The 15,506-nt window shown below is 47.0% G+C and overlaps 3 protein-coding genes across 4 annotated transcripts; 1 reads left to right on the plus strand and 2 right to left on the minus strand.

Moving 5' to 3' along the window:
- Positions 1–4,051: 4,051 nt before the first annotated feature.
- LOC127769760 (uncharacterized) lies at positions 4,052–5,712 on the minus strand. The gene is made up of 4 exons (XM_052295390.1): positions 5,558–5,712; positions 5,307–5,442; positions 5,142–5,214; positions 4,052–4,515 (listed from the first exon to the last, which is right to left on the minus strand). The coding sequence occupies exons 1-4, from the start codon at positions 5,595–5,597 to the stop codon at positions 4,246–4,248; spliced, it is 519 nt and encodes a 172-aa protein (XP_052151350.1). The 5' UTR covers positions 5,598–5,712; the 3' UTR covers positions 4,052–4,245.
- A 1,110-nt stretch (positions 5,713–6,822) lies between these two features.
- LOC127770386 (uncharacterized) lies at positions 6,823–9,714 on the minus strand. The gene is made up of 5 exons (XM_052296082.1): positions 9,179–9,714; positions 8,055–8,252; positions 7,835–7,946; positions 7,667–7,739; positions 6,823–7,337 (listed from the first exon to the last, which is right to left on the minus strand). The coding sequence occupies exons 2-5, from the start codon at positions 8,095–8,097 to the stop codon at positions 7,065–7,067; spliced, it is 501 nt and encodes a 166-aa protein (XP_052152042.1). The 5' UTR covers positions 8,098–8,252; positions 9,179–9,714; the 3' UTR covers positions 6,823–7,064.
- LOC127770383 (actin cytoskeleton-regulatory complex protein pan-1-like) lies at positions 8,505–15,438 on the plus strand. Of its 2 annotated transcripts, XM_052296079.1 has the most exons (4): positions 8,505–8,647; positions 8,774–8,895; positions 12,668–12,745; positions 12,878–15,438. In XM_052296079.1, exons 1-4 carry the CDS (start codon positions 8,596–8,598, stop codon positions 15,185–15,187), a joined length of 2,562 nt encoding a protein of 853 aa, XP_052152039.1. In that variant the 5' UTR covers positions 8,505–8,595; the 3' UTR covers positions 15,188–15,438. The 2 variants fall into 2 exon arrangements, with proteins under 2 accessions (XP_052152039.1, XP_052152038.1); XM_052296078.1 differs by having other exon boundaries at positions 8,631–8,895.
- The last annotated feature ends 68 nt before the right edge of the window (positions 15,439–15,506 follow it).

The following is a 15,506-nucleotide window of genomic DNA, read 5'->3' on the forward strand; positions in this document are numbered from 1 at the left end:
AAAAGTTTTATGCATGGAGAGCTAATGAAATATTTTCACTAAAATATGGCACCATATTTACGTACTCCAATTAACATGGTACTATATTTAGTAGGATTTGGCACCGTAAACAGTGTCATGTTACGAATATATAGCTCCGAATGTAAATGGCGCCTTATAAATTAAGGGCCAATCTCTGTAAGAACGTACATTAGTGATTTATCTTGTGGAAAATGCTTCAGAACGTGGAAAGCTGCTGTATAGTACAGCTAGCAGATCTTATTTGACGGACCACTAATTCGTGTGGACTGCGGAGATTACTCTTGTTTGAGATGTGCAAGACAAAATGATGTGGACGAACAGTTTCGTACACTGTGTCGCATTTACGTGTACCCCACAGTCCCATACGCGTATACGGTATGTCCATCGCGTATTTTCTGTTTTCATCAGTTGGTCATGTTCTATTTGTTCCTCCAACTGCAAACATATAAAATGGGCTTTTCCCCAGGCCCCATTTGGGTCTCTCTTGATTAAGTTAGCAGGCCTTGGCTAGCTAGGCTAGATAGAAGTAAAACAACTAATGAAAAGTCTATATCATCTAAGCCCTTATACCTCCAAGTCTCCAACTATAACCTGAGTCTAAATTATACACCTCAACCCCAACATGGCACCTTTTATCAACTGTTGCTAGTAAGTATGTTACCTAGATATGGGGATACGGATACGGATACGGATACGGATACGGATACGCGATATGTGGATACGGGGATACGTCATTTTTTGAAAACTAAGGATACAGGGATACGTTAATATATGTATATATAAAATAAAAATATAGAAATTAAAGAACTTTTGTAGTAAGAAATAGTAAGTCGATTCCATTACCATATATCAATGTTTTCAAGTTCTCTTATTCTCTCTCCTAGATAATTCAAGCTGGCGAAGCAATTAAGCTTGCCTACTGCCAGGCCAGTAGTTTAGAGAAAAATCACCACATACAAGTTTATTATCATGTTGGTTATAAACTGATAAATCAACTACACAAGTAGCAGCACGCCAGCACTAAGCCACCAACCAACCACCGGATTTCACTTATGGTAGTTCAACCGACACCCAAACACAAACATGCAGTGATTTACTCACAGCCTCACAGGGTAACAAAGGAAAAACTGCTTAGTGGTCTTGCGCCTGCTGCTCTGCTTGGTGAGTTGGTGGTCTTGTGCCTGCTCCTCGGAGGTGGAGGCGCTACTCTGTTGCTGGCCGCGGACCGCATAGACGGCTGCGCGCGGAGTCGTTGTTCTGGGGACGGCGGCCAGCAGCCCCCAGCCCCTGACGTCGGCGGTGGAGGAGGATATGCGCCGGCTGCACCGCGGGACGGTGGGGCTGGAGGCGCAATGCCCGCCGGCGAAGGAGGCGCTGCGGCTGCGCAGACGGCGGTGCTGCGCCCGACGATGGTGACGGCAAAGACGATGTGGGGAGATCGGGAGTGAGTCGTGGGAAAGTATGGGCGTATCAATACGTATCAGCAAAGTATCCGTAATTCTTTCATTTGTTTGAAAATCGAGAAAATGTCAGATACATATGGGATACGTGTCGGAGCGTATCTGTATCCGTCGGCCTATCCGATACGGATACGCGAGCTCAGCGACGTATCGGGGTAACGTACTTGCTACCATTTCTTTTACTCACTTAAGACCGCATTAGGCAGCAACGCGAAGAGAGGAAAACTCACATATTTTCCGCGCGCATATTTCTTGAACTATTAATGGTACTTTTTTTAAAAAAATTATAGAAAAGTTGTTTCGAAAATCATATTAATTCATTTTTCAAGTTTAAAATAATCAATACTTAATTAATCATATACTAATGACTCACCTCATTTTGTGCACATCTTCTCAATTTTTACTTTCCACCTCTCAAACACACCCTTAGAAAGGTTCACTGGGTTTAATCTAACGTAACACTTATTGGCATCTAATCGGCGAAACAACTTAAAAAAAAAATAATTATGGAGCCCGGGTGAGCTGACATGTCATTCTATCTCTTTTTCTTCTTCCTCCTAACTTTCCCATATCTTTCTCCACCATTCTGTTAACTAGTGCTCAGTGGGTGGTAACCACCAGCCTCATTGCGTGCAATTGGTGAGCTCCATTTCTCCTATCCCATGTAGTACGTCGTGGAGCTTGAGCTGGAGTAGCATTGGCAATGGGTGTGGAGCTTGAACTCAATGACGTAGCAGAGAGCCGACACAATGGTGCAACCCCCATATATCACCCACCGCCTAGCTATTGGATTGCCGCTAGCTCTTCTTTACTTTGGGACACTAGCTACTTTTGAGCAAAATCTACTCTTATACTCTTGATCAATAATAGAAATTATTGGTGGGCTAAATTCCCTCCTCATAGACCTTTATTCTCAACCCATTACAATCTACTCTTTATTTAATCACGATCAATGGTGCAGATTGCATCATCCTTTTGTGTTGGGAAGAAAAGCCTAGCCTTCATTAAGAAGGAGAGAGAGTGAGTATCATCAGCCATTGGAGAGAATAAGCAACAGGCGAAACATAAGAGGGAGAGGAGAGTGGAAAATAATAGTTGCAGTTTGTTCAGTTTGGTGGCTCTTACCGATTTTCATTAAATTAGTGATTAGAGGTTCAAACATGGTTGGATTGGCATCAAACTTGGTGAGTTCATTCCTCACTTAGAGCACTTCAATATGGTCAGTTTGTGTGAGGATTGGTTGAGTGGAGCACCGGATTTGAGCAGTGGTTTGTCAGCTCGAGTGACTGTAATTTCAGCTTGTGCAATATTTGGTAGAATGTTGGTTTGAGGGGTCACACAATGTCTAATTAGGCTGTTTTTTTGGACAGCTTGCTCATAGACCATCACTTCTGCCAAGTTTTGTGCAATTTGCTTATGTAGTTTGGGATATCTCAGCCGAGAACCGAAGGGGACATAATCCGCTATTTGTTATATTGTTGTTGTTATAACTCTTGTTAGTTGTTACGGTTGATACCGATAATGCCAAGTATGTAACTTGATGATATAGCTGTTGTTTGTAATGTGTCTTTAAATGTTCTAGAGAAGACTCTGTTTGTACCTATTTTTATTGTAATGGAAGTTTGGAGTGGACCGTTCGTCCCAGGGTTTTTTACTCCTCACACCGAGAAGTTTTTTTTACGTAAATCACCGTCTTTTGTGTGTATGCGTTTATTGTTATTTCACTGCTGATTTGCTAGTTAACTATCCTTAAAAAATCACTCGCTTGTGCGAGATATATTTACTAGTTGGTGAATTGTTGCTTGCACATTGAAGTAGATTTGGTTTAGCCCAAACAATTATGTTGCAAGAACAAGTTTTTCCATCACTTGTTATGTCACAAGAATATACACTAGCTACTTTTCTATTACCGGCTCTAAAATACGAGATTTGGAGGATGAGATGTCCCTCCAAAAGGAAAAAATTATAAGCGTGTTGGGGATTGAACACGAGACATCACAATTGAAACCACACACCCTTTACTACTGCACTAAGTGCATCCCTCTATTACTGGCTCTGTTGAAAGAAAGAAAATAAATCTATGTTTCGGAAAACATCGGCATGGTAAATATACAGGAGCTCCCTATACCAACATTGATAATGCTGTTCTCTCAACTGCAATGGTTGGGAACATTCTATTTGTCATGGTAGACTTTACTGTATTGTAATGGGCTTCATACAGGTAAGACAGACTTTTTAATCTTTTCAGCCTACATGGGCCGGCATGAAGAAAATGTGTTAAGGGGAAGCCGGCATGAAGAAAATGTGTTAAGGGGAAGCTCGATCAAGAAGAGGAATCATATCAACGGCCCAAATAAAGAACTTTCGGGAAGAAAGCGAAGTGATGATAAGAGAAGGTCTGATCATCCATCTTTTTTCTCCTTTTGAAAACTTCGAATTGCAAGAAAGCAACGAGGACGCGACGACTTTATTGGCCCCCGATTTGCTATTGATGGCAGCACGAATGCAAAGCACAGGCTAGTAGCACCAAGAACGACCAGAGAGATTACTGCCAAAAAAAAAGCGAGAGATTACATGCGAAAATTTAAAAACAATTTTAAAACAACTCCCATTACAGCGTCAAACAAAATAGTAACAAATCAAAGCAGCAGCAGCATCTATCCCTGCTGCCTAGTGCAGCATTTACACGTTACGATCATACGACGTCGTCGGTTCGATCGAGCTCGCGAGCTCTGAATCTCGCAGGCTCGGATCGGATGGCCGTCTACTCGACGCCCTCGGTGGATTTCTGGGCCATGACGACGCCGAGGGTGATGACGGAGGCGTAGATGGAGTTGGGCACCTTGCGCACCACCCTGCCGACGCCGGGCACGCCCTCCGTCGCCCTCTTGGTCGCCAGCGCCAGCGCCGGCGCCGCCACCAGCGTCACCAGCAGCTTGAAGCTGATCGCGCACAGCGACTCCGCCGTCAGCTTCCGGATGAACTCCGCGAACTCCTCCCGGTCCAGGAGCCCGTCCAGGTTGATGTCGTACTCCTGTTGCATCACTGTATCATCAGCCGTGACAAATCCTTGGGACAATCGGACAAAGGCTACCAACCTACCACTATCAGAATTAGAGTCCCAAAGAAACGAGGAACGCAACGAGGAAAAAAGTCTGATTTGATTGTACTCCTTTACCTCACTGAGCAGGAGAATTATGTTAGTACTACTTTTAGAGTGTAACCTTCGTCTTAAAAATAAGTTCCAGAAATACAAATGAAAAAAATATCAAATTATCATAATACTCTCATTTCTCAGATCCTAATGTAATTATTTCTTTTTATCTATACCTAATGTATTTATTCTCTAATTTTACAAACTTTAAGATAATTAAATAAACTTATTTTAGAATAAATGGGAAAAAGTTAAAAATGAACTAATTCTAGTATATGCTATCTCCAACTTCAGAGTTTATAGACAAAGTGATTCCACTGTAAATAAGGTGAAATAGAATCATTCACACCTACCGAGAAACAGAGAGCAGAAACCGAGATTACTTTGCTTTTCGTACAAGGAAAAGCTGCAATATGGAAGAACGCCAAAGGGAACTACTCCTATCTAATTGACCAAACTGATTAAAAAAAATTAAACGAATGGGATGTGAGGTACTAGTGGTTTACATTCATCATGGCCTTGAGCTTCTCCTTGGAGGGCGGATCATAGTGCGGCCCTGGTAAGTACTTGTTGATGTCGCTGCCACAACAGCCACCAAGAATCAATCAGGGAAAACAGATACGGATAACAAGAACTCATCACGAATTTGGAATGGATTTGGTTGCTCCTACTTGTAGACGCAGAGGACGGCGATGTAGACCTCCTCGAAGGTGAGGGCCTCCTGCTCGCGCTTCTTGGTGTCCTCGGTGAGGCGGTCGAACACCTTGTCCGTGATCTTCCTCACCTGCTTCTCCTTCCATTGCCTCCCTGCACCAACCAATTCGATCCATATTTCATTCACCGCACAAACCCGCTACTTTCGGATCGAGCGATGCAGGACAGGAGGACGCGAGTCGATTGGTGATGGGAGGCAAGGTTTTACCTTGGAGTTTATCCTGGAGAGACGCCCAGGCTTGCCCCATGGCGACGTCGGCGGAGGAGACGCCGGAGTGGGATGAGATGGGGGGTTTGGAAGGGAAGAAGATAGGAGATGGAAGTATCTCCCTCTGTGGTTTGTGATTCTGGTTTACTTTAGCCTAATCTAATCATGTGAACAATCTCTCTCTCTCTCTCTCTCCACCGTTGATTTTGGGGTTTGTTGGAGGCCTATGCTAGGGGTACTCGTGAAGTGTACCCAGAGATAGCCCTCTCCTCACAACACGGGTAGAAATGCAAAAAATCGATCTATAATGATTTTTTTTTAAAAAAACAAATCTATAGTGATATTCATTTGTATGAAAAGCTAGTGATGCACACTAATTTCTTTTCCATCCTCTAGTTAGCTTCCTTCTGATGGAACTTGCCATCCATATTTAAGTTATACACTTACACAGATACTCGTATTTACATCGAATTATTGTTTCGGTAGTAGTTAATGTATATTAAAAATAGTGACTTTGTCAATCTTAAAAATGTGTTGGAAGAATGTACGTGCATGCTTTTATATCAGTAAGTACATGCACGTTTGCATAAGCATATGCATCGGGAAATTAATCTATATACACAAGTCTTTCTGTGTGCACACCGTACGTACCAACTTAAAAACATATCATAAAATATTCTATACAGAATTGTACAGGTACTTTTAGTAGTATTATATCTATGAGCAAAGTCTCATTTTCAAATTCATTGTATATAGGGAGCAACAAAATAGATAAAATTCAGGGAATTTATATTCTTAAATTGTCAAAAAAAATTATACTTTTTTAAGACTAAAATATAATGAATTTGATGTTAAGATTTTACACATAAGTGTAATATTATTGGAAGTACTTATACCTTTTTTTTTTAGATTTTTAAGGTGAAATTTGTTATTTGGTGTACATAGTTACCTTGGAGTTTATCCTGGAGAGATATGTTCCCACAAAATATATGCAAAACATATACTACTATTGTAAACATATTACTTAGCGGTCCTCCAAGCATGCAAGCCCGACACAGTTGCATCCTTAAAAAGTAGCGTAGGATAGGCAGATCATGGTGTATGCTGTTTCTTCTTGTTGTGGCATCAGACCAATTTTTCTCTCTCGTCAGCCGTGAGTGAATTTCTTGTGTATCATGCAACGAAATATCCTGAGAGCCCAAAGAAAGTTTTTAGTAGAGTTAAGTTATTGATCGCCAGTTAACTTGGTAACGCTACTGATTCAATTTTCTCGCTATAATGCCAGCATTTCAATTGCAGATCAGGCCTGCGAAACTACTCTCTTGCGTTACTTTACAAATAGTTCCTTCTGATTTAGCATTTTTCATGCCTGAAATTCAAAGGCCTCTCTAACTTGATAATACACTGTCATATGTACTACATCAGTTAACGTGAGTATTATAGAGCGTTAACTGATGCAAGTCTGCAACCCAAATGATGGATTAAGCTGGTGTGTGTTTTCACTCAGTCACTGCTTGCCCGCCCGGATGTCCTGCAGGAAAATGAGGCCGACGGAGAAGACGGTGAAGAGCAGCGGCGTGGGCACCTTCTCCACGGCGGGCCCGACCCTCGGCACCTGCCTGCCGGCGCTCTTGGTCGTGACGGCGAGCAGCGGCGCCGCCATGATCGCCACCGCCGCCTTGTTCGCCAGGACGAGCCGCAGGTCCTTGCGGACCCACTCCATGATCAGCCTCCGGAACTCTTCCAGTGTTATCCCCTCGGGAGTTTCCTTCTTGTATTGCTACAACGTGTTGCAGAGCCAAAACGAAAAGTTATATAAGCCGTAACATTTATTAGTGATAAAAAAAATCTGTATATATAATTTTTATATGTATATTCTTAGCGACTTAAAAATCAAATGATGAAAAAACAGTAAAATCAAATTAAGTTCTAAAATTCAAATTATGGTTACGTAGCAAGCTAGAGAGCAAATAATGTAGCTGAAAAGATGTCACCGTTACAACATTATTTAAACAGCAAGAAATTGAGGTTGCTGGTACTTTGAACATTGAGGAGCCTCTTCCATTTTTCTTTTCAGAAAAGAGGAGGTAAAGTAAGTTCGATCCGTACCTCCATCTGCTTGGCGACAACATTCATGCATGGAGGATCCTTATGTGGACCAGCTAACTGCTTGTTAATCGAGCTGTAAGAAATTTTCGACGAAAATGGAGAACAATTAGAGAACATTTCAGGAATGACAGAGTGATCGATACCTACGAGTGATTTGATCGATCTCACTTGTAAACCATGAGGGTGGCAACATGGAGGGAGCTGATGTCCAGGAGCTGCGTGTTCTTGTTGGACAGCTCGGTGAACACCTTGTCGCAAATCCTCACCACATACAGCTTGCCTATAATCAAAGACAAGTAGGTAACACGAAACAAAACATTAACATTTGTTACTAGTTGTAACCACTGCATGCATGGACAAGAAGAAAAAGAAGAACGAGATCGATTACCTTGTGCTCTGTCCCACATACGGCAGAAGAACTGAGCCATCATCCTCCTCTCTTCGTCGGAGATGAACTCAAGAACTCGTAAAGTGGAGTCTACATCTAGGATGGCATATTTATGCGAGGAAATCTGTTTTTGGTTCTGGATAGATGCCCCAGAGTCGCTTGCAGGGAAGGCACTTCTTTCCTTGCCCCTACAGCAATCTGAAAAGGGAAAAAAAAAGAAGTAAGAAAAGTCTTCGTTGTGTGGGCCTCCGGATTGGCGGCCCAAGTGGCCCAGTGTCCACTCTACTCGTGTCGGATTAGCAAAAACTGACACATCAATTTACAGCCGTAATGATGAATAGACGCCAGTTAACTGCCTGGCAACCGCTCATCAGGGGACAAATCCTCATTCATCACACCATAAATCACTATTTAACCATCTACTGCATCTCATTATCGCATTCGCTCAATCCTAGTTCCAAGTCACAACTCATTTCTGTTTCCACTTTCCAAACGCCGCCAGTTGCTCCGCCGAGGCGAGCGCCCAGAGCACGAACCGGCGATGATGCCGCTGAAGAAGAAGATGGATCCATCGGCGTCGAATTCGATCTCCGGTATGTTCCTTTTTATGGCACATTTTCCAATTTTCCTTATTGATTCAATTGTGGAAAACAGCATCTTTTCTTCATGGCAATCTGATAATCTGAGGATGAGTGTAACCTCTATCATCTCTTCTTCAGCACCTCCCTCTGAAGAAATGGGAGAGCCAGAGAAAATGGATGAGATGGAGCAAGTTTCGTCTGATATAAAGTCGTTGAAGACGCTATATGGGCTGCTTCACAGGGGTCCGACGGATGAAACTGTGAGTTTTTCTAAGAACCAGACTGAACATGTCGTATTATTATCTATCTTAATCTTAATCTTAACTCTTAACTAATTAAAAGATTAGTATTTTTCCTTTCATCACAATCCGTTTCTTCCGTCCGTTCGTCCGTCCGCGTGATTTGAGATTAAAATCGAAACCGATACAAAATCCAATCGGATAATCCTACTTAGAGAACCCAAATAGAAGGGGAAAAAAGGAAAAAAAGAAAATTTTACGCTTCACAGAGAATGAAACAAAAAAAGGGGTGAAAATTCCTAACCTCCCCACAGCCGGTTGTCGCAGACACCGCGCGGGAGTCCGCCGCCGCTGCCGGCCGTCGCCGACGCGCGCGGGAAGATCTACCGCCGCCGCAGGCACCCGCCGACGCACGCGGGAGTCCACCGCCGTCGCCGACGAGCGCGGGAGTCCACCGCCGCCGCCGGCCGTCGCCGACGCGCGCGGGAATATCTACCGCCGCTGCCGACGCGAGTGGGCAGTACTCTGCCGCCGCCGGCCGTAGCCGCTGCCGCTGCGGGGAGACAACGGGGGAGGGGCGCCGGGGCAAGGCCACTCGACGGCGGCGCACTCCCCCTCGGGTGAGTGCGCGCACCGGCAAGGGGGCATGCGCCGGCGCCGCCGATGAGCGCCACAGCTCCGCCGTGAGAGAGGGAAGGGAGGAGAAAACCTATGCAATGTTTGGCTAATTGGAAATGGAAATGATTTTCCACCCACCAAAAGACATCTTTAAATCCTAACCATTCATTCTCCCACTTTCATTTAATCCTAACCCTTCATTCATTTCCCAATCGCAATCCCCATTTCCAATTATCCAAACACACACCCCTAGGGTTTTCGTCAGCGGCCGGGGTGGGGGCGAGGGGGGGGGGGGGGGTTGTCCCTCCGATCTTGATGTCCGGCCGTCCGATCGAAGCCCTAGAGATCGGACCACCGGTGTTGGCCGGGCCGAATTCGGCCCAAGAGGGTGGCGTGCGGCACCCACTTTCCCGGCCCAGGCCCAAGTTGAGGCGTGGGAAAGGGGGAGGTGGTGCGCCCGCGCGCGCTTAGAGGCTGTGGGCCGGCCGAAGGAAGTCCAGTTTAGATCCCTCGGGGGGGGGGGGGGCGAAGAAAATAAGTTTATTTCTAGCAAAATGCCCGTGCTTCGCTACGGTGTATCAAAACTAAAAATATTTGTTTTCAACCAAGTTATTTTCACACTGTTTTGTTACTTTTGCTATCGGAGAGAGGGTGTCGTCGTCGCTGCCGTCGCAGGGACGCCGGTCCGCCGCCGGCTCCCCTCCCGCTGGATCCGGCGGAGGGGAGGCCATGCAGCCATCGCCTCCCTCCCCTCCCGCTAGGTCGCCGCCCCCTTCCCTCCCACTGGATCTGGCAGAGGGGAGGGCGCCGCCGCCGCTGGGCCGCTAGGCCGCCACCGCCTCCCCTCCTCTCCCACTAGATCCGGTGGAGGGGAGGGCATCGCCCCTGCATGCCACCTCCCGCCGCCGGTCGTTGCTGACAGGCAGGGGTAGTCCACCGCCGCCACCGTCTCCGACGCCATGCGGAAGACGAGGTCACGAGGGGGAGACGATGGGGAGGGGCGCCGAGGCAAGGCCACTTGACGGCGCAGCACTCACCCACGGACGAGTATGCACACCGGCGAGAGGGCATGCGTCGGCGTCATCGGTTTCCGCTTTTCCGGTGAGGTGGCGAGGGGGTGAGGAGGCTAGGGTTTTCACCGCCCGATCGTCCGATCGAAACCCTAAGATCGGACGGGCGGCATTGGCTGGACTGAATCCAGCCCAAGTGGAGGCGCGCGTGGGGCTGCTTCCCCGGCCCAGGCCCAGGTTGCAGCCTGGGGAGGTGGGAAGCGCTCGCACGTGTACATAAAAGGCCGTGGGCCGACTGGCCAGGCCGGGAAAAAGTTTGTTTTAGGTCCCTCAGCAACTTTTTTGGTACTGTACACACTTCGTAATCATCAGGTGCAACGAAAGGGCACTTTTCCTTGTTATATTATTAAAGTAATAGAAAAAGGAGCCTCCGCGTTCGCTCTCATGGCCTAGAAATTCTCACATTAATCGGAGAAAAGGAAAAAACAGAGCCCATATAGAAATACAATTTAGAAATAGCTAAAATTCGGAATTAAAAAAAATAAGGAATATTAGAAGAGGAGACTAGAGTCCATATAGAAATATAATTTAGAAATAGTTGAAATTCGGAATTAAAAAATAAGGAATATTAGAAGAGGAGACTAGAGTCCATATAGAAATACAATTAGGAAATAACTGAAATTTGGAATTAAAAAATAAGGAATATTAGAAGTAGAGTATAGAGTCCGTATAGAAATACAATTAGGAAAAATAGAAATTCAGAATTAAAAATAAGGAATATTAGAAGTAGAGTATAGAGTCCATATAGAAACATAATTAAGAAAAAAAATAGAAATCCAGAATTAAAAAATAAGGAATATTAAAAGTAGAGTATAGAGTCCATATAGGAATTTAAAACTAACTAAAATTCGGAATAAACATAATAAAATTAAAAGTAGAGTTTAGAGTCCGTATAAAGACACAATTTACAAATAACTAAAATTCAAAATTAATAAAAACATGGGAAGAAGAGTTTAAAGTCAATATAGGAATACAATTTAGAAGTAACTGAAATTTGAAATTAAAAATTTAAGAATATTGAAAGATGAATTTAGAGTCCACATAGAAATACAATTAGAAATAATAAAAATTCAGAATTAAAAAAAAGAAATATTAAAAGACGAGACTAGAGTCCATATAGGAATATATATAATTTACAAATAACTAAAATTTGATATTAAAAATAATTAATAACTAACACGTATATAAAATACAATATGAATATTACACATTAGTAGTTTCGTAAAGTTATTGCAAAATTTAAAATTATGTTGTCATTGTAATATATTTTAATAATACTAGAAAAAATGCCAGTGCGTTGCGACGGGTAAAGTCTATTTTAATCTTATTATTATTATATGCTTTAGATAAGATGAAATTCACTGTGGGAGTTTGCTTGCATATATAATTTTTTTAGAAAATCATGAGCTGCAGTTAGGAGTTCGATCGTTTCAAGTTAGCATGCAAGTTTTTTTAAACAGATTTCTTATATGATTCCTTCTATATTACCAAAAGTGAACGATCTTAAAAACCGACTCAAATACGAATATGTATTTCCAAAAGCAAAGGAACTTAAAAACCGACTCATGCATAGATGACGTACCAAAATACTGGCAAAAACACGGATGACCGACCGCGGAAACATCTTCAATTTTTATAACCGACTCAAACACAGATGACCGACCACGGAAACATCTACAATTTTTATAATATTAGAGAAGAGATATAGATTAAAATCAAATCATAAAATTAAAACCGACTCAAACACGGATGATGGACCGTGGAAACGTTTTCATTTTTTATAATAGTAGAGATAATGAGAAAACACATATGCTATTATATGAGAGAAAATATAATGATGCTAGCCGCGCAATATGCGCGGGCCACCATGCTAGTTTTTCTTAAGTGAACAAGAATAGGAGAAAGCATAAATATGTTTCCATTTTTCTAAACCGTTTTGGTCAGGCGTTTCTGAATAGCAGAGCAGGGATTTATTTTTCAGTACCTGCTAGATGCTCGTGTTTAGTGCATATTCTTATTCTCCTTGGGGAAAATCTGAAGAAAGAAAATGCACGTTTAGAGTTGCTAGTATCAATTCATGCTCATATTATCTCGACGTTTTACAGTTGGATGAAACATCAAGAGCCTTCATGACGAAGATGTTAGATGACATTACTCGTCAGACACTCCTCAGGCAGGCAAAGGTGATACATTTTCGGACCATCTGGTCATATTTCATTTAGACATTGTTTGCAAGATTGCATCACTCCACCTTCATCTCCGTTTTAAATTTTCCCGGCAAATGCTGATCCAAAAGAAACACCGCACGTTTGCAGATGCTGTCTCCTGCGCTGGAGAGGAAGCTATCTATCCAGTCCGATCATCGCCGGACGCGCGACGACGCCGTGCCGGTGCCGGTCGTGAAGCCGATAGCCTCGTTCAGCCCCAGCCTCCATGCCAGTGAGAAATCAAGCCGGCTGAGGACGCAAGGCGCGACGAGAAGGCGAGACGGTCGCCATGGCCAGGACAACTACCGTCTCCTTGCTCGCGTCGCCTCGAACCGCTCGGCAAGAACCACAGTGCCGCCGCCGGCGCCGCGCCACCGTCAGAGTCCGGAGCGACGCCTTGACCGCCTCGCCTCGCGCCGTTCGTCCAGAGCCGTGACGCCGCGGCGCGGCATGGTGGACGGTGGGAATCCGCTCTCCGACATGAGGTGTCCGCGTCGTGGCGACGACTCGTCGATGGAGCGCGGCGGCGGCAGCAGCAGCAGCAGCCGCTCCCTCTCCCGCGAACCGTCGTCAGCTGTGCAGGAGCGGGGACGGGGGCTGCATCGCGGCGCCTCGCCGGCGGCGGCACCGCGCGTGGGAGCGGAGGGCGGCTCCTCGACGCGCCGTCTCGGGAGGCTGGACTCCGGATTGTCCGTAAACTTGGTGCCGCCGCCACTGGCGCCGCGACATGGCTCTCAGCGAGGCGGGCGCGGCGCGGCAACAACGACGAAGCTGTCCTCGTCGACGGACGTGGCTGCCACGATACGCAGCAGCATCAGGCCGAGCTCCCGAGAATTCATGGAGCGCTCCCCGCGTCGAGCTGGTGAAGCTGAAAACGATAGGAAGGAAGGTGCCGATGCTGCCAGCGTCAGCAAGGGCCGGCCAAGCCGTGGCGAACTCTCATCGATGGAGCGCGGAAGCAGCAGTGGCCGATCACTCTCCCGCGAACCGTCGTCAGCTGTGCAGGAGCGTGGACGGGGGCTGCATCGCGGCGCCTCGCCGCCGGCCGCAGTGCGCGTGGGAGCGGAGGGCTCCTCGACGCGCCGCCTCGAGAGGCTGGACTCCGGGTTGTCTGCGAGCATGGTGTCGCGCCGTGGCACTCCGCGAGCCGGACGCGGCGCGTCAACGCCGAAGCTGTCCTCGTCGACCGACGCGGCTGCCATGACACGCAGCCGCATCAGGCCGAACCGTGACCTCACGGAGCGCTCGCTACGCCGAGCTGGTGAAGCTGATGAAGACGAGAGCCTGCGGCGGTGCCGGGGGAAGGGGAAGGGGAAGGAGAAGGGCGATGATGATGCTGCCAGCGTCAGCATGGGCCGGCCAAGCCGGCCGCCGCGGCGAGCTCTGAACCGGATCAACTCCAGTAGCACGTACAGTAGCAGCAGCTGCCCACCAGAGCCGACTTCGAGCACTTCAGGTTCCACCTCGTCGTGGGTGCCACCGCGAGACAATGCACCGTCGTGGGCGCCACCGCCACCGCGAGGCAATCCGCCGTCTTGGGTGCCACCGCCACCGCCACCGGGGGGCAATGCGCCGTCGTGGGTGCCACCGCCACCGCAACCGCGGGGCATTGCGCCGCCGGAGTACGGGTTTCAAGTGTCAGGCGCGTCGAGGGTCAGCCGCCACCTTCGCCGGCAGGAGCGCCTGGAGAGGAGAGTGGAGCGGATGAGGAGGTTCAAGGAGAAGCTCGGCACGGTGTTCCACCACCACCACTTCGGTCCCTCGGGCAGCAACGAGGGGGCGCCCCCGCTGTTCAGCCGTGACGTCCACGACAACGGTTATCACCGCCCGTCGCCGTGGAAGGTTCTCGGCGGTGTCCTCCACCGCACGACACGCCGTGGGGAGAAGAACAACGAGGGGGCGCCCCCGCTGTTCAGCCGTGACGTCCACGGCAACGGACATCACCGCCCGTCGCCGTGGAAGGCTCTCGGCGGTGTCCTCCATCGTGCGACACGCCGTGGGGAGAAGAAGACCAGGAGCGTGCCGGCAGATCATCGTGGCGGCGTCGGCGGCGGCGGTGGCGTCGGGCACGCGCTGTTACACATGTGGAACAAACGGCGGGCGATGGCGAAGCAACGTGGCGGCGTCGGGCGCGCGCTGTTCCAAATGTGGGGCAAGCGGCGGGCGGCGGCGAAGCAGCGTGGCGGCGGCGTCAGGCGCGCGCTTTTCCAAATGTGGGTCCAACGGCGGGCGACGACGGCGAAGCGGCGTGGTGGCGGCGGCGTCGCGCACGCGCTGTTCCACATGTGGGGGAAACGGCGGGCTACCGCAAGCGCTGGGATGTGCGGTACGGGAAGCCGGTGGAAGGCCAAGAAGTTGCACTGGTGGCAGCGGGTGAGGCCGCGGCACCGTTCTGGACATGGAAAGGCATTGCGGTAACTGGTAGCAGCTTATCTGTGTCTCTATTACTACTAGTAGCTTCTTTGTGTGGAGATGTGGCTATACTATTTTGAAACAAATTTTGAATTGTAGAAGTTGCTATAATTTAAGACGAATGGAGTAGCTTATTTGTAATTTGTTTCACAGCTTATTGCTCTAAGTAACAATGCATTATCTTTTCATTAGAAGCAAATATTCCTCTCTCAATAGAGGGTGCAAAGTTAGTCCATTCTCATCGTGTGGAACCTAAAAGAAATTCATTATCATCACTAGACGAAGGGGTACAGCTTAATCATCAAAGCTAACCATCCTAGTATGG

Source organism: Oryza glaberrima, chromosome 4 (genome assembly GCF_000147395.1).
Source record: "Oryza glaberrima chromosome 4, OglaRS2, whole genome shotgun sequence".
NCBI classification, from domain to species: domain Eukaryota; kingdom Viridiplantae; phylum Streptophyta; class Magnoliopsida; order Poales; family Poaceae; genus Oryza; species Oryza glaberrima.